This window comes from Pithys albifrons, chromosome 11, assembly GCF_047495875.1.
Source record: "Pithys albifrons albifrons isolate INPA30051 chromosome 11, PitAlb_v1, whole genome shotgun sequence".
In the NCBI taxonomy this organism is placed as follows: Eukaryota; Metazoa; Chordata; class Aves; order Passeriformes; family Thamnophilidae; genus Pithys; species Pithys albifrons.
In genome coordinates, this window is record NC_092468.1 from 20,812,037 (window position 1) to 20,830,969 (window position 18,933).

The 18,933-nt window shown below is 36.8% G+C and overlaps 1 protein-coding gene across 10 annotated transcripts in view; it reads right to left on the reverse strand.

Annotated features, from left to right (window-relative positions):
• The window catches only part of NAALADL2 (N-acetylated alpha-linked acidic dipeptidase like 2), a 439,661-nt gene that overhangs the window by 46,450 nt on the left and 374,278 nt on the right, over window positions 1-18,933 (reverse strand). For all 10 annotated transcript variants that reach the window (XM_071566282.1, XM_071566279.1, XM_071566281.1 and 7 more), the window contains one exon: window positions 18,732-18,827. In XM_071566282.1, the coding sequence (XP_071422383.1) occupies window positions 18,732-18,827 (96 nt within the window). The remainder of the gene's footprint in view (window positions 1-18,731; window positions 18,828-18,933) is intronic.

Consider the following 18,933-nt stretch of genomic DNA (forward strand, 5'->3'; position numbering starts at 1 on the left):
TCTTTCACAGCAGAGCTGTTCCAGAGGAGGATTCTCTATATTTATGTTCCTTTTAAAGTGCTGTTTAAAAATTAAGGTAAGATTACCAACTGAATTGCTGCTATAGATTTGAGGGTCTGAAATATAACTTGCAACCAATGTATTGAAGAGAAACACATGATCTTTGGTAGGCATTATCTATTTTGATCCTCCATTTCAAAGTTGTTTACACAACTTTAACCGATTATGTTACATAATATAAAAGCAGAAAAAATGAAGGGGAATAAGGATATGGTAAATGTTTGTTAGCAGCTTGATTACAAAAATGTTCAGCCTTTAAACTATCCTTACATACAACCAAGGAGCCCAACTCACATGCTGTGTCCTAGAATATTTATAGTCAGAGAGAGATGCTGTAAGTAAGCAAACAAAAAACACAGGCAGTACAACCAGGCTGTAAGATCTGAAGTGCCAAGCAGATTCCTCAAACATGAATTTGGAGACTCAGTCTCTCAGTCTCAGGCAGTAAGTGCACAGTCTAATTCACGTGTAATGGTGAATTGCCCTTGTAGTTCCTTTAGGCTGTGTAACCAGCAAAGGATCACTGCCAAGGGTTACAGACTAATGCCTTGTAGCAGTGAGGGCTCTGATAGTGTTAATTTGGTCAACTATATCCTTACTTTCAGAAAGTTCTAGAGCTCTGTTTCACTAAAATGCCCCATTTTTAAGTACAATAAATAGCACAATCACATAAATAGCTTTAAATGAGCTACTGGAAAGTCATGGCAAGTAAAAGGTGTATTTTAAGGCAAAGGGGTAGTTTTTGTTGTTCCTACAGTAATCTCACAAGACAATCTCTATTTCTATGATCTACATCAGTGAGGCAATTCAAGCTGAAATGTAGAAAACTTGAAGGTTTTTAATTAAGTGAAACATATTTCAGCAGCATATGTCACAGTTTTTCCAAGTGATATACTAAGCACCTATCCATTCTGCACTGATTGGATGCAAGTTTTTAATTCCATATATGATCATAATTGTCTCTAACTTACATGTAAGTCTTAATAATAACTGAGACAAAGAAAGCACAAGCAGCAAAATGCACCATTCCGCTTCCAATAGTGACACAGTGGAAATCAGAGAATATGAAGAAAGACACTACAGGCCTTCAAAAAATGTCTCTAGACAGCATCTGAAAAAGAGCAAAAACCCCAAACCTGCTCAAGCAGATGCCTATTAGATTTATCAAAGTTTCTTACCGTATAGGAGAATTATCCCTAACCCAGAACTAGGCTACTGGATAAAATATTCCTACAGAAGTAAGACAACTGAAAAGTCAACGTAGCAAAAGAACACAATAAACTTATTATAATTTCTGCTTCTTTTTGTCCTCTCCAAATGCCAGAACAGAGTAAAAGTACATAGCCCAAACTACAAGCAGGAAAAAAAATCTGATCTAAACAAAAAATTTCCTTTTTTGGTGCTCCTTACCAAGACTCACATCTTTGCTTTGGTTTCTGATCCAATTTTGAATACATTGGGAAACACTTTTATACACTAATATTTTCTAAGGGCTTGCTTTTTAAAAACTTTGTACGCATTTGCAAGTATTGATCTCTTCTCCTTTTAAAACTCCACCAGGAAAACTTAGCAGCAATTTACTGTGCATGGAAATTGAGGATGAAAAGTAGATCATTAACACCAACATATCACCTCTTTCTGGACAGGCTGAATGCATAAGATATTATATGGGACACAGATTTATAGCTCTTTTCTTTTTTTTTTTTTTTTTGAACTAGAGCTCATTTTTTAAAAATGTGCCCATGTAGCTTCTGCCCTGTTATCTAATTGCAACACCACTGTCCAAAGCTTGTCAGAATTTGGGTGCTCCTGCCAAAAGAAAGCTCCTGTAAGAACCTTTCTTCAACAAGCAAGAACATAATTTCTCTTGTCAGTATATGAGTGCTGAGTAAGTCAAAAGTCAAGGCCTTCCAACTCACAGGACACATCTCTGCCAGCCAAACACTTAGGGGGGCTGAAGTGCATCTGCAAGCTCCTTTTAGCAAGCCCTTCACTCTCCTGCACTGTGGTCTGGAAAACGGGTGCCTGTACAGCCCAGCAGAAGACACCAACAGGAGAAAAATTAATGTTCCATGTAGGGGTAGAGTTTTGTTTTTTAAAAAAAGAAAAAAGCTGAATCTCTTCTCTGACAACTAGTCAGTGAGAGACTGATGATTTAATAACTCTAACAGTATGATGAGATAAAAGCACTTGCTGTGGATTCAGACACTGACTCTACCCAAGTATCTTAAGATTTATTTTTGTTTACTTTTGTTTTACTAAGAAAAACAAATGGCTCTAGAGTATCCTTGTCCTTCTCCAGCAAATCCAGATTAATGAAAAAATGTGCCAAATGACAAGAAACAAGATTTGAAATTGAATTTTTTCATTAAAAATTCATCTTATCTGTTAACTACATGTTGTAATTTGCAAAGAAAAAACCTCCCTGAGGTACACTATAGTCAGACACGTTAAAGAGAGCTACTGCCATTTTTGGTGATGCAGCATCCACAGAAACTGGTCCATCCTATAAAAATGGGTGTTATGATATTATCTCCCAGTTCCCCCTTCCGTATCCTTTCACAGGTGTGATGAGAAGAGGCTCGAACAGGTTAAGTGTGCAGGGCATAAAGAATATTGCAATATACTTGGTGGATAAAGAACAATCATGTTAACATTGCATTGTCACTCTAATAGCATAAGGAATAATGGGAAATTTTGAAAAGGAATTATCAATAATTGCTGTTGTGGTTTTCTGTTTGGTGGTTTTTTTATTTTTAAATCGAACTCAGAAATCCTTCCAGTGAAGAATGTTTTGAAGTCAATGAAGTTATTAACTTTGACCTTTTTTTAAAATTGGCTACTTTAACAAAATCTACTTAATACTTAGACTACTAATTTCTTTATATTTTTTATGTGGGTCTGATTGATATAGTAGTGCTGTTTGGAACAGTAAATAACTTACTAATTTAGGATAATGCTCAATTCAAATGCAGTGATATAAACTAAACATTTGAAATGCAGGTTTCTAGGGCTTGTTTAGAAAAGCAGTTGAACATCTGTAACACACTTTACCTGGAAAAGAATGGTTACTTGGAAAATAATTAGAGAGAGTTCCATTTGTCAAATAATTGTTTCTCTCTCCCCTGTAAGATTTTACTGTGGACCAATTTTTATCCTGCAAGAGAAAAAGAACATAAAAGAAAGATTTCCAGCCTCATGTGGAAAAAGGAAAATGAGATGAGACAGACAATTTTTGATTAACTTTTTTTCTCAAAATTCAGCATTCAGTCCACCACATTATGTGAAATATCTTTTGAATTACAAGCAAGTTTTCCTATCTTCATATTTTCTTTTGAAACCATGATACAATGTCATTATGGGTTTGGCACTTCAGCATAAAAAGAAATGTTTCATTCTCTTTGCCTCATTAGGATCTCATGTGAGATCCTGTCAGTTGCAAGTTTGTTCAGTTTATCTGAAGACAAAAAAAAAAGGAAAAAAAAGAAGAAAAAAGCTTAAACTTTTCCTTAGATATGTCAATCAAAAGGAGTGCACTGGCTGGAACACCAAGTTCAGAAGAATATCATTCATGCCAGTTGAGGCAGAATCTTTCTGTGGCCCCATTTCCTTCTGCACTTTTAGAAGAGATGGTATTTATGTAAAGGCCTGACCTTGCCTGCAATTACCCCGAAATCAAACCACACTATATAGAGGTGTTCAGTCAATGATTCCAACATGTACTTCTTGTTATGTGCTCTTCTCTCAGCTGAGAAATACTTTCTTTAGGATCACAGTTTCACAGAAGATAAATAGTATTCAAATTTGAATTGGCCAGGGAGACCAGACATTCAATCTTAGAGCATTTTCATACTTGGCAATGTGAAAATTATTAATTTCAAAATTTAACTCAGGTTATTCTACAGGCTGTGTTCATTTAAATTCAAATTTACTGCTTTCTCTCTGGTCCTGTAGTAAAGACACACTCCTGTTATTCACGTTCTTTCATGCAGCTCTGTTTTTATTGTATTTGCAATAGTTGCTAAACAGCTCCTCGTATCAGATCTTTGACTCTATGAGACATACCTGTTTTAATGAATGTGCTCATATAATTTTACAATCTCTTATTCATTGCCATGCTGCCTTTTTATTACAATATAGCTGTTAGGAGTTGCAAGTATTAATATTGGAGACTGTATGAATTAATAGTTTTCATGTGACGATAGAAGTATTGATGGTTTGAGATGACAGTGCTGATGTAGGATCACAGAGTTCCTTCCAGCAGGCAGTTCCCAAGCACAGCCCAAAGGGGAACGCAGCCTTTTCCAGGCACTCTGAAGTGCTGTGCAGGTGCTTTCAGTGAATGTGTCACCTCATGCAATGGGACCCTTGACATGGCAAATGAACTACTTTTTTTTTTTTTTGCTGCCATTTTAAATAAAATCTAATGATGAAAGAGATAAACACAAAATGTGTTTTTCACTAAGAGTTTAGCCCTTTTCCTTTGTATCAGGTGGTTAATGTTGATGTTCAGATGAAGCAAATTTCTAGAGCCAGTTATTAAATATGTTCTGTGCGCTGCTGGGATAACCGGCTTAGAAGTCCTGAGACTTCACAAAGCTGCTTTAAAACTCACTGTCAACCTTTTCCAGACTTGTGAAGTCTCACAGAAATAGCACAGCAGAAGACATCCACAGAAAATAGAGTGGATTTGACTAACTTAGGTGGAAGGGACCTACAATGATCCCTCAGTCTGACTGCCTGGCCAATGCAGGGCTGACCAGGTTAAAGTGTGTGGTTAAGGGCATTGCCCAGATGCCTCTTAAGCACTGACAGTACTGGGGCAACAACCTCCTCTCTATGAAGCCTGTTCCAGTGTTTGACCATCCCCTTGGTAAAGAAATGCTTCCTTATGTCCAGTCGAAGCTTCCCTTGGCACAGCTCAGCACCATTCCCACACATCACTGGATCCCACGGAAGGGCTCAGCACCTCCCTCTGCACATCCCCTCCTCAGGAAGCTGTAGAGGACAGTGGGGCTGCCCTTTTGCCTCCTTTTCTCCCAACAAGACAACCCCAAAGGACATGCTCTGGTCTTTCCACCAGCTTTGTCCTCCTGGTTACACTTCTCATCTTGGCTCCCCAAAATAGGAAAGTGAAAACCTTTAAGTGGCCATATAGTGCAATCTCTTTGCTGTATCTGATAACCTGGCTGTAGAAAATTCTCATCTGGCAGTGCCATGCAAACCAAAAACATACACCCTTGAACAAATGCCGTTCTGTAAAAATAAAATATTAATGTGTCTTTCATTTATTCATGGAATTTCCCCAATTAAATAAACAGGGATTATTTAACTATAGTTTATGGCAAACAACAGAGTTTGCAAAAAATGAACAGCACACAGCAAAAACACTAGCCTGAGTAACCAAACAGCAAACCACTCTACAGTTCAAGCCTGACCAGATTCATGTTTGATTTAGCTCTGAAAAGGAGCTTTCTTAAACACACAGCATAGGAACTAATTTTTCTTCAGGTACTGAGCAACACTAAAGCTGCATTATGAAACCAGTTTATTAATGGCAAATAAAAACAAGGGTTACCTAATAAAACGGGGAGATGCAAATGTACTTCTCAGAGGTTGCTTTTCAATAACTCACCATAAACGCTGCCACCACTAAAGTGGGAAAGCATTTTTAGGAATTTCCCTAAAGCATAAACTTCCTTAAGTGCCAAGTAATGCATAACTCTTAGATTTTTCAGTAAATATTGTCCAAATGGATTTACTAATCTGAAAACATATTTACAACCCTGCCAGAGATTTATATAAACCATAACAGATATGTAAATCTTACCAATAAACCTAAATAAAGTTTTGATTAGTTTTTGATTTTTTCTGTGCACTTTACGGGTACAAGCAATAGATTAATTTCTAGATCACAGTTTTGGGCTCAGCTGTTAGCATTAAAATTTAAAATTACAAATACAGCCCTTACACATTAACTCTTAATTAGATTTTATAAATTCCAATTAGAACTTCCACAGTGAGTTCCTAAAGTCCAGATGTAATAAAGAGTTTCATAAAAAGATTTGTAATCTGCTTCTCATGTTCTCCTTCAAAGTGCAAAATAAATCATACTCTAGCCACAGTTATTTGGTTTTGGTTTGTTTTTTTTTTTTTTGTAAAAGGAACAATTTGTCATTATATGTCAGGTTTAGCCATGACGCTTTTACAATTCTATTGGAATAACAACAGCAACAGACATGGAAAACACTATTTAAATTTTAGATATGTATTTTAAGCAGATACAAGAATCAACTTGCAGTAATGTACGTAAAGAAATAATCCTCCTCAGGCCAATTTTAACACCCTTTCAGTTCAAATTTCAAAGCCTATCAAAAGGGATGCTGTGGCTGCAATGGCTGCTCCTGTGCTGTGCTCCACATGCACTTCTCCCTGTCACCATCCACAGGCACGAAAGTTGGGATTGCAAATCAGACCTGAGAGCCTCAAACAAAACAAGCCCTAAAGCAAAACCAACGGCAAAGCCAAATGATTCCTTTTCACCCAGATCAAACTCAATCCTGCTGACCCTGTGCTAAGACTAAGACTGGCTTAGGGGACCTGAGAAACTATAAAGTCAGCAACATTCAACTGATAGAGGTGTCTCTTGACTTTAATTATTACATTAGTTGCAAAGCCTTTTGAAAATCCAGCTCCAATAGCAGGTGTTGAAACTTGACATTCAGCACAGAATTTGATGGGATACAGGTGACAGGAAGGGAAGAGGCAGAGAATCACAAGTGAGGTAGCAAGCACAGAGGGAAGAAAGCATTTCTCGTTATTTTAAAAAATTTTTACTTTTCCAGAGATACTTCTAATAATAGGAAAATAGTTGAACTGGCAACTTAAATTCCAATAATGCTTTTCCATGGTAAGGTTAATAAATGATATTAAAACCAAGATATATAAGTTATTTAAGGTTACATATCTTTCTTTAAGTACTTATTTTATTATTTTTTACTTTAATTGTATTTATATGATTCCTTATATTACATACAGGCTATCTATGAAAAAACTCATTTGCCAAATCCTCCCCCAAAAGAGAAAAATCCAAAATTCCAAGGTCACACTGTGCTGAGCCACAAGCTCTGCCCATACAAGGCAACATTCTCTTTATTTCAAGTGAAAATAAAGAAGAGAAAAAGGCAGATCAAATCTGCTTTTTAATGATACCTAAAACCTCTGTAGCAGAGCATTTACTCCACTGAGTCTAATCAAGTTTTTCACTTGCATAAATATAAGTATTTAGCCTATTTAGCCTTTTGTCTCAGTGCTCCTCTGCATCCTTTCAAGCTTTGGGACTGAATTCCCCTCTCAAGCAATGCCAACAGGGCACAGTGCTGGATGATTATGGATGTGATGCAGAATATGGTTTATAATTTAATTCCCAAGTGGTCTTAAATTCACTAAGAAGAACAAAACTACAGATTTTATTCTGAGATATAATGAACTAGATCTGCAGCTGCTGCCTCTCACTTTGCACCTGAAAATCTGAAAGTGCACCTGCACTTACACAGGCTCAAACTCTTCACCAGCAGCTAAAAATCTGACCAATAATTTTTTTATTCACACTTCATGTAGGCCAATGGCTCTTCTACTGGTGGAATCCAGAGTGAACTCCACATAAGTACATGCAATTAGTACTATAATACAAATTAGATTGGGCTCACCAGGTTAATTTATCAGAGGGCACTAATCAGTGTTTTTGAAAAGTGAAATCTGAATGATTAGCACATGCTGGCACCCTGACAGATGCAATAATGTCATTTGAATTTAGAGTCTTCAAAATGATAAGTTCAAGGAAACACCTTAGAGAGGAAAAAATCCCAAAAAACAACTTACACAATTTTCACTTTTGTGTTCCAAAGCTGTTTTGTAAAAATAAGTAAGCAATAAATCATGAAGTAGTGCAACAATAAACTAATTTCAGAAAAAGGCAGTGAATTTTCATTTCTTTTTTTTTGTTGCCTTGGATATTTCAGAAAGCTGTGATTAAAAGTCTGCCAGTTTGCCCTAGTGAACAACTGCCAATATGCTGAGCTAGAAAGATGAGCTTTTGTAGATTTGAGCTCTGTTAACTTTTTAAAAAAACTGTCTTACATATAAAATATCTTATGAAAATATAGACAATGAAGCTAGAAAGCTGATCATTTATGGATTTGAGCATTAAAAAAAATGGAGTTGCATTTAAAATATCTTTTAAAAACATAGAAAATGTAAAGGAGCAGAGAATCTTCAGCAGCATCTCTTTTTCTATAAAAATATTTGGATTTTGTGAAGTCTCCGTTTGTATACATAGCTCAAATAAGTCAGTAGAAGCAAGACTTTGCCAATAAAGTGCTTTGAAAAAATTAAAAAATAACCAAACCAAAATCTCACTTAAAAAGTCATTAAGAAAACCACACCCCGCATTTATATTTTTATATCTGTCCGTATATCAGAGGGGATTTTTTTGGTGAGATTTTTTACAAGAATATTGGGCTAATAATCAATAAAGGAAGGCCAATTCATTGAGAGTCACTGCCCAATTTCTTTCCCAGAGTTATTTAAGTATCAGAACTTTGGAACACTTAGCCAGGATGAAGTGAAATCTCTGAGGCTGCCTCACTCCAGATTAGAAAGGCTTTGCTGACACAAGGCTGTTGGTCGAAAGGCAGTGAGCTTTACCATAACAACATGTCACAGTCTCTTTAAAAGGATCAAAACCAGTTTGTATTCAACTGCTTTGATACTTATTTTAATTACATGCTTGATAAAAGCATTAATTTCTGATAATGCTGACTTGTATCACATTTAGGACATGCCAGTTTTCCTCTTACCTTGACTGGACAGCCCATGTTTTTATTGGATGCTTCAAAATTCCAGTGAGTTTTCATGAATTTTGATGGATTAACCATGCTGCTCTCCCTGTCCAAGCAAGTCTGAGATAAATGGCAGGAGAGGCTATGGTGTTTGAGCAAATTACTCTCCCTGACTACAACATTTAATGATGAATTGTGTCACTATGCATTTACATATTCTTAATATTTGATTACCCAAACAATGAAAGCCACACGTCCTGGCCTCATCAGAATGAAAGGAGAGAATCATAAGTTAATAACAAAAGGTAATCAAATACAATTTGATCAGAAAAATACTTCATAATGAAATTTGAAATAAGTAGTTTTAACATCATCCACATCAGTCAGATGCAAATGTATTGCTATTTATTTGGCTATTAAAGAATTAGAACTATTTTGTCACCAGAAAGTAAAGGTTCTCCTTTCATAGTTTCACTCTTCTAAAGAAGGAAGCATGGAAGTGTTGAAGGATCACATCTGATGGTAGCAACGCAGAAATTATTTTATTGCTTTCTTGTGAAAATTTAAAACAGATTAAGAACTTTGGCATTTTCTCTGAATATGCACATACATTACCTATGCACACCTACTACTGTTACATCTAAGCAACAAAATAAATGAGCTATTCTTTTATCTAAGGATAAGACAAGAACTCTCTGAGACTGAAGAATTATCACATAAGAAAACACTACTTTTTCATGAACGATTCCTCAAAGGAAATATCATTCAGGACATACAGTTTTATTGGTAAGCTGGTTTTGAAGAAATTTCTCTCTATTTGTACATAACCATATAACTTTTAGATGAGGAAAAGGCTGCAGTATACCAGAATATACTACTCAATTACAACAGAACACCTTCTATTCCCTTCTTTCCATCTACACTTCTCAAAAGTTGCTTTTCATTTATTGGTTACTGGGCTCTTGTCATGAAATATTTTAGGTCCAAATGTTGTACTTTGTAATATCAGTTCAAATTTAGAACTAAAATTATTTCAATAGATAATACAGATGCTGCACCTTTTAAAATCAATATTATATGTGCACGGTTGGAATCAGGTTTCAATTTATGTAACTCTCAGCCATTAATTTTACAAGAAGGTATTAAAATAAAAAATAGCTTCACAGCCAGCATATGATCTCTGTTTGTGAAATAGAAATATCATTTCCACTGTAGGAAAGTACATCTTTTATATTGCTTTGGTTTTATGGATAGTTTGCTCCGACAATACCCAGCCCCTGGCCCAAGGAACTGCTGGTTGGTGGGATGATCACTCCACTCCTGTGGGTTGACTAAATACCCATGGGAAGGATCAAACCTGGGTGTCCTGAAGGCAAGACTGACCCTGGGCAGTTCCAGCTTATTTGCCTCTGGCCCTTGTATCCAAGTGGGAATCCTTGGATCTACCATGTGACTCTGGAGCTCAAAAGCCCCACAGTGACCTTCTTCAGTAGGAATGGACTCCAGAAGGTGGGTTTGCTCTTTTATACTACATTCTTTTAGTGTTGTTAACACTGATTGCCTGAGAATAAACTGTTTTTATAATAGCCTTGAACAAAAATCTTTGTTTCAGGCTCCCAGAGGTGAAACAGGGAGGACAGGCAGTATTCCCTACTCATAATCACTGCTTAGCAGAGCATTTCTCTTCTCAAAAGTGTTGAACACATTGAAATCCATGATGTTCTAGCAGGATGATCTCTTTCCTTGTACTTACTGAAATAAATAAAAAATCCCAACAGTTTAACCATCCACACTTTTTCTGATACAGGATCTTTAGTCCACAATTCTCTGAAAGACACTTCTATTAATTTTGAAATTTTATTTAAGGTTAATCACATATACTTAAACTAACATTAATTGGTCTAATGTTAGCTGCTTCAATACTTGAATGTCTTAGCAAACTGGCAGTATTTTTTTACTGACTACACTCGTAATAAAAATGGATCAATAAACACGATGATCTTCCCGGGACTTTGTAATACCTTAGTTTATATTCTTTTTTTCTTTTTTGACTTATTATATTTTTTAAAAAATATTTACCAGTTGCATCTTACAACTTCTAAATTTTACAACGTTTCTTCACATTGTCCAGTTGTATTTGAAAAGAGTTTTCATGCTGATTTGAAAAGAGTTTTCATCCTTCACTTCAGGAGATCTATTTAAAAACATGTAATTGTGCTTTTCAGTTATATCCAGTTTAAATGCCTGCATAGCAACATATAAGGAGACCTAATAAAAGAAAGTAAACGACAAGGGCAAAGTACAGTTTCATGCACAGGAGTATGTTACAAAAACCTCTTAAAGATTTTGATCACTGAGAATACATCAAGTTTCTCATACACAACCAGTTACAAACCAATTCAGAACAAGAATTTCAAATACAGATTATCTGCCACTGGAATCAGATTTTCACAGCACATCTGCAATGGAGGCATCAAAGAGGCTCAGCCACTCCCATTAGTGCCACTCTGAATGCAAAATGCAAGTAGAGAATTTCGAGGTGCAGCATATTTGTATCTGGAGTTTCAGGGGTTTGTTTTGGCTGTTGACCAGGATTTAAGGGCTAATTGTTTTATATGAGGGCAGGCAGTAGTTTGTGCTTAATTTTTCCTATTAGGTTCCTGCAGGCATCTCTCAGCTCAGGGCCCAAGGTGTTGATTCTTAGGAGCTTTATTCCAGGACATACATTTTTTATTCACTGTCTAGACATTTAATTTTGGGTTTATCCTCCCCTCTCTGGATGGCTACAATCCCAAGAAATGCTCAGCACCAAGAGGATGGTTTCAGACAAGTTCAGCTACCAGTTTGATGCCAAAATAGGTTATGACATTTAAAGAAAAGATTAAAACCACTGTGAATTCTGCTAAGACTCCTGGGAATATCTGTCACTTTAAAATTCCTTAAGGAAATTGAGTCTTGAAAATCTAGTTTTGAATTCAGGACTAAGCTCAAGAAGGAAACTTCAGCACCTGTAAAATTCTCCCAGTTATTTCATGGAATGATATAAAGACAAAACATGTCTATACTACATTGTGCAATAGTACACCAAAGGAAGTTATAAGTATGGTTTAAAAAATTAAATCAACGGACAAAACATACACCTTAGCAGCTGTATTTCCTCAGGTCTTTCTGCAAGTTGTTTGCAAAACCAACTAATTCATTTATAGTACAAAATCAGATACTTGCATCTCTTTTCACTTGAGCAGATATGAAAGTTGCACTGAGTTTACCTAATATTCATTCAAAAGTAAATTGGATTACAATAAATTAAAAAAAGGAAAAAGAAAAACTAAAAGAAAAAAAGAGTAGTTACATAAGAGTAAAAAAGAGTAGTTACATAACTACTTTGTTAACATAAACTTTGTGTTTTAAGGGAGGTGCTCTGGGGAAAGGACATTCAGAGTTGACATCTTTGTCAAAAGATCTGTAGACAGAAAACAGCTCATATAGTGAGCTGCTACAATAGACAAGGTACTTTTAGAGATCCCAGAGGAACTATCCTTCTAGAATGTTGGCATCTTCTTTAAAGAAAAGCTCATGTTCCTTGCAAAGCCACCAAATCCAGTGCATATGTGCCAACAACAAATGTCTCTGGTAGTACTGATGCAAAAGAATGGATTAATAAAATCACAGTCTGATAAAGTCGCTAACTAAGTGTGAAGAACAAGATGATGAGAAAAAGGGGAATATTCAAATAACCTCAGGCATAGTCCTACTACTAGAGTAGTGAGCTGCAGAGTTGTTGTTTAGATTTGTTCAGATTTAGAGTTGTTGAATTTCAGTGATTGAATACAAATCAAATGATTCTATAATTCTATAAACATGTGCTGACATTCCTTAAAAAATGCATGCACATGTCCAATTGTTTGACATCCCTCACAGCAAACTTACATTTGTGAAATAAAAGCAAAGGATATAAAATAGATTTTCTCATTACACAGTGAGAAGCCACTATAGGACAAACTGAAAACAATCATTTGACTTGTGCAATAAATATGCATCAGCTTCTTTGTACAGTCATGATTATCAAACAGCAGACAGAAAAAAAAACAAAAAATGAGACACCTGTCACAGACATCTTTGCTGAGGGACTGTCACCAATGCAGCTACAGCTGCAGTCAGATCTCAACGTAACCAAAATAAGGCACAGGAAAGGAAAACATTGCTCTAGAAAATAAAACTTCTTCCCAAGGCAGGCAAGTCCCAGTAACAAGGCACTGATGTGGCCTCAGTACAGAGCAGAAAAATGGCCAGTTGGTCACAGCCAGTAGCTGAAACTTCAGCAAATCCCAAATATGTGCCAAATTCCAACTGCAGAAATCTCGCTTCAGCTTTGAAATATGTCCCAGTCTGTGCCTACAGTGTCAGACAAATCAGCAGATTTTACAAGATAATTCTGTAATCAGATGAGAAGATGTAGTTGCTCATTGTAAGAATAATTTCTGACCCGTGGTATTTCATTATCTGGTATATAAAATAGGGATTAAACAATGTTTTCTCCCACTCCTACTTAACTTCTTTTGCTTAGTCAGATTGCTGTAATTTGCAATAAAAAGTGTCTTCCGTGAGATGTACAAACAACACCAATCTTGGGTTTCTATCATAAGATTTAAGATGATATATAATGTCTCAATGTATGTGTTTATCCTGTGGTTTGATTGGATCAGGTGGATCTGACATGTATTTGCTTATTTCACTTAAATTGCAGCTCTAGCTTGAAAAGTGATGCAAAGACTTTTTTCCCTTTCCACTGAGCTGGCAGACAAATCCTGAGCCACCTGATAAAAGTTAGGTCTAAAAGAGGATTTCAGGAACTAATGGTTCCAAACAGCAATCTGGTTAAGAAATATTCAGACAGAATCCGATGTTAACTTTTATAAAGGACATACATTCTTGTTGTGATATCAAAAATATTTAAGGAATACAGAATTAATGCTCTCCTTACAGTCAAAGAACTGAACAGCTAAGAAAGTACACAGACAATCTGTGGGGATGTTTCCTACACAAGCCATGCTACTAATGGCACCTACATTATTCATTCATTCAGCTCCTCTTGTTTATTGGAATCACAGTTTTTAGGTTATTTTGATATTTTCATAGTTGTCAGAGTTCTCTGTGCTGAAAACATTAAATTCCAGCAATTAAAAAAAAAACACCAAAAAAATCCAACCCCCTCAAAAAACACAACCAAAAAATAGCCCAGAAACAATCTTGTAATACTGGAGTTTTGTTCTTGACATCTTTCCACAACCTCCTGAATATGCCACAGGAGGAAAAATAATTAATTTTGTCCTGTAATTCTTCTGCCATTTTGAAGGAATCATATTAGCATATCAGCAGGAAATACAAGGAAAATTTCAGGGGGTAAGGGAATGGAGTTGTTTTTCAATACCTAACTGAACACATTGAAGCTGCATTGGATGGTGCAGCTGGTTCATCAAAATTTTACCAGGGGTTCTGCAATTTGAGCTTATTTTTATTACCTGGTCTTTATCCATAAGACTTCAAGTATAAAATGCAAGAGTCCTTGAGGCTACTTGCTTTTAGGAACAAAGAACTACTGAAAAATTCCAAGCATATCTCTCCTAACTAGGCTAGAGCAGACAGAGAATATGTTGTCTGGCCAAACACAGTATGACTGTCTGTCAGAAAACCTCATGTCTTTAGCAGCAGTCACCTCTTTCACATCTAATGCTGAGAAAATCCCCAAACAGCTTTTTTTCCTTTGAATGTTGTTACTTCCCTGTTCACCACAATTCACAGAACATCCCCAAAGTTACTGTGCCAGGTTATATCACCAGATTTGCTCTTGCTTTTATTGCTGCCGACAATAGCTACAGAATAAAATACACATTGTTAGAAGGGTGTTTTCAGCAGGTTTGTATTTACCCTCTGCTTGAACTGGATTATATGTTCTTTCATGCAAGAAGGCTAACAGTAAAACAAAAAGTCTCACTTGTGTGCTTAAGAGAAAATGTGCTAAATCAAACCGTTTCTGTGAAACATGTTTGCCTGTGCTGCTTTGCAGAAAAAAATTCACCAAGTTTGGTTTTGTGCAAATTCAGCCAGACTGCCACCACAGACAATACAGCTGTGCTTTGGATAGCTCAAATACCATCAAACCACAAATACCAGTGAGATGCTCAGAACCAGTATGAGATGCTGGTCAGTAAAGCAAATAAAGTAATTTAAGTTAAGGACTGACTATGGTAATTGCTGCTACGTCATGCTGGGGCAGATCAGAGCTGCTGAAACACCATGAGCTGCTGCCAGCTATGGCAGGACAAACAGAAAAATCAAAAGATACCCCAAGTTATCCTGCAATTCTCAGCCCCCAAACCCATACAGGTGCTTTTATGTGTGGCAGAGCACCCGAATGGTACCACAGACAATTCTGGTATCTTCACAACAAGGTCAAACTGCACATCTAAAAATCCAGTATCAACAACAGACCGTCTCAAATATGGATACTGCTCAGGGCCCTCAGCTTGGTCCTCACTTCATACACTCAGAACTGTCCTTCTGCTGTGTTAACCTCACTCAGTCACCCACCCCTGCCCGCATTTCTGCTTGTTGGTTGGAGACTTGAATAATTTCTTTTGAAAGTACAAAATCATAACATACTACCTCTTTAAAAAGACATTAGAGTTCTGTTGGTCTGTGCAGGACTCATGCCTTGGGAGGTACAATGATGAAGGGACTGGGAAGTGGTGGGAAAGTCTGGCATAAGGGATGGAAGACAGGACTTTTAACAATTACATTGAACGGAATACATCACTGAAGAAAGCTAACTGGAGAAATTACCTGTGAAAATTGACACTCAAAGTGCCACATTTTCGTGATGAAAATCATGGCATGCAGCAAAATTTCCAAATAACACAACACATAGTGAGGAGGGGGGAAGGCTGCCACATACCTGTCTGGGCCTTGCAAGGACAAAGAGTTTTCTGCGCTTGGCTTGGATATGTAATATATTCATGTACATCAGATATCTCTTTGCAGAATATTTCAGATTAGTTCTGCACCCACCACACAAGCTCTTTAACCCTTTAAGTGCTGTAACTCTGACTGGAGGAATATTGTGTCTCTGCTGCTCAGAAATCTTGAACAATTCTGCCAAATCCTCCACCTCTACATGGAGGGAATTTTTAAATGAAAACAGAAGATAAATGAAAGGAAATCCAGATGTCCCAATGCAAAGGCCACTGGCATGCCTAAGCACAATGCCACAGAGATTTTTCAAGAAAAATGTGATCCCCAGAAGGGCACAATGTATAGGAACAACACAGGAACAAGAATGTACTCTGCTGAAACAGCTGTTAGAAATGGTTCTGGTAAAACTCTGCAATGCAGATATCCCATACACATCATTATTCTACTGATTCAACATTTGCAGTCTCGGCCTTGGGATTGAAAAGATTTGATACCTTCATGTTAATTTAGATATGTTGTATTATCTTGGTGTACAAAAGAAGAGCTCATTTGCAGATATTCTGTAGAAAGATAAAAATATTTAGCAGAGGCAGCATGCACCAAACCCCAGATCTCCATTTTTAGGGAGATTAACAGAGAAAGGAACTACCAAAGTTATGGATATCACTGAATTGCCAAGATGAATGAGTGTTCCCTATATTAGAGCATGAATGGGACTAGACAGTGGGTAAATAGGAATATATCCCTCCCATGTTTCAAAGGAACAGAACAGTATGATCCTGTTAGAGAATGCCTAAAGTCAACATTCTTGTGCTGTACCTTATCTGTGGTCAAAATATGAATTTCATTTACCAGCAGTCCATCAATCTTTTCAATCCATTTGCATACTTTTCATTCCATTTGCTTCAGGAAGAGAATCTGCCTGTCATCTTCTTGGAAGTGTTAATATTTTTAAAAAATGGAAGAATCTGAGTATGTTACACAAAAATATATTTACCCTAGAAATGGAAACACTTCTCACTCTTACTCCTTTATTTAGTGTTTAGAAGTTAATTGCATTACAGTAGTTAGTTATTGCATTACAGTAGTTAGTTCTACTAACTACTCCATAATTGGAGTGTTGAATATTCAGAATCACTAATAATTTTCTCAAGAGTTATCTGTCAGCATCCATAACTCATCATAAAGCCAATTATGTCATGTCTGCCTGCCAAAGTAAAAGTCAGTAAGATATTTTTCCATGGCTGATCCTGGGTAAGTGGCTCCAATGGCATTCCTTGTTGGAAGTCTGCCATTCAAGCTTTTGGAACTGCATAATCCCAGTTTTATGAGGCTACTCCAGTGAGAACGACACAGAAAACAAAAATATTTTCAAACTTGTTAGTCACTCCAGTTGAGTGGTTACCATGAAACACTGTGCTGATTAACACTGATGAAATTAATTGAAAAAAAGCACATACTTTTCTGAGTATGCATTAGGTAACAACAGTTTTATCTGACTTCTGCTCAGATTGGAAAATCCCTTCTCTGCCCCACAGGCACACACTTCTCCAATTTCATACTTAATATATGCATTACAAAACACATTTGAAATTACAGGATCTGCAAATCTCACTTAAGATACCACTAAGTTTTGCACTGCAACACAATTCTGTAGTGAATGTCTTGGTTCTTCACCACCAGGAAGCCTACAGATTTCTCTCTCTCTGAATGTTTCAGATCAGCCTGGTTCTCACAGCAATCCACCCTAAATCCACCTTTAATGTGCCAAGATTTTAAGATAAATAGTTCTGACAATTGTTCTGACAAATTAGGTCTTCTGAGCACTCAGATTACAGATCTATCTACTTAATAGCTGCACATTTCTCATTCATTTTCTCTGCCACATTCAGAAATCTCATCCTTTTCCAAGTGCTCATGAAATTAAGGCACCCACTGATGTCAGAGAGCACAAGCCACAATTAGCTGCTTATTCATTCATACACCAAACCTCATCTAAGAAATTATGTTTGCATTTTTACATTGTTACTTAGTATCAAGCCATCCACATGGGGAAAGAAATAAAAATCATTAAAGCCCTATTTCCCTCAGTGAGATGAAGGGCCTCAGATAATTTCCTGCCCAACACGAGCTTTTTCATACAAATGAAGCAGACTGCGTGATACGCAGTGAAAAATAAGAATAAAAAGTTATATGCTTTGGTTTATAGGAAATCCAGTTATAAGAAGTGGATGAAGGCCTTAATTTGGGCTCATTTACAGTCATGTCCCTTTGCAGGAATGGAGCTTGCTGAGTTGTCAGAAGAAGCAGCACTTTCGAGCCAGGAGTAATTTTGATCGTATTAATAAATAACATGGAGGGAGTATTATATTGGAGTGATGAGAGGGGAGTCAGAACACATTAACTTTGGGAGCATCCCCTCTGTAGGGCATCCTCCAGAAGCTCAGGATGGTCACCCCTTCCTCCCATGCCAAGACCACCGTGACAGCGTGTGAAGGTGCCCTCAGAGAGTCAGGGACAAAGCAGACAGCAACAAACTTGCTGCTTTCTGTCATCCCCTGGGGCTCAATGCCCTGTGCCCATGCCAGGAAGTTTAATGTGACACAAGCAAAATACAACTGAATCACAGAAAAAGAAGCATTTGCACATAAAACTGCTTTGATCACACAAGTCGACCAATGTGACAGTAAAGAATATTGTATCCAAAGGTGGAGCTCCAGGAAAACAAACTACACAGCTTCTAACTATGTTCAGAGTATTCACAGGAAAAAAAAAGATTATCTTTCAAAATTGTTAACAAATTCAAATTTGGCCATCTGAAGGAAAGTTTTATATAAATGAGATGTCCATTTCTCTTACCTTTGCAATGGTCTCGTGCAGGCTGAAGGAGGGATCCAGCTCTTCACTTCTTGTTGCATGTTCAGGGAAAAGAGCTTCAGAGAGAAAGCTGGAATTCTGTGAGAAAGAAATAGGAAGTCTTTTAGGATTCCACTGTGATTTCCTCCTTGAAATGCTTATTGGATTTTGTTGAAAGATTGAAAACCCCTTCAAATTGCTCTTA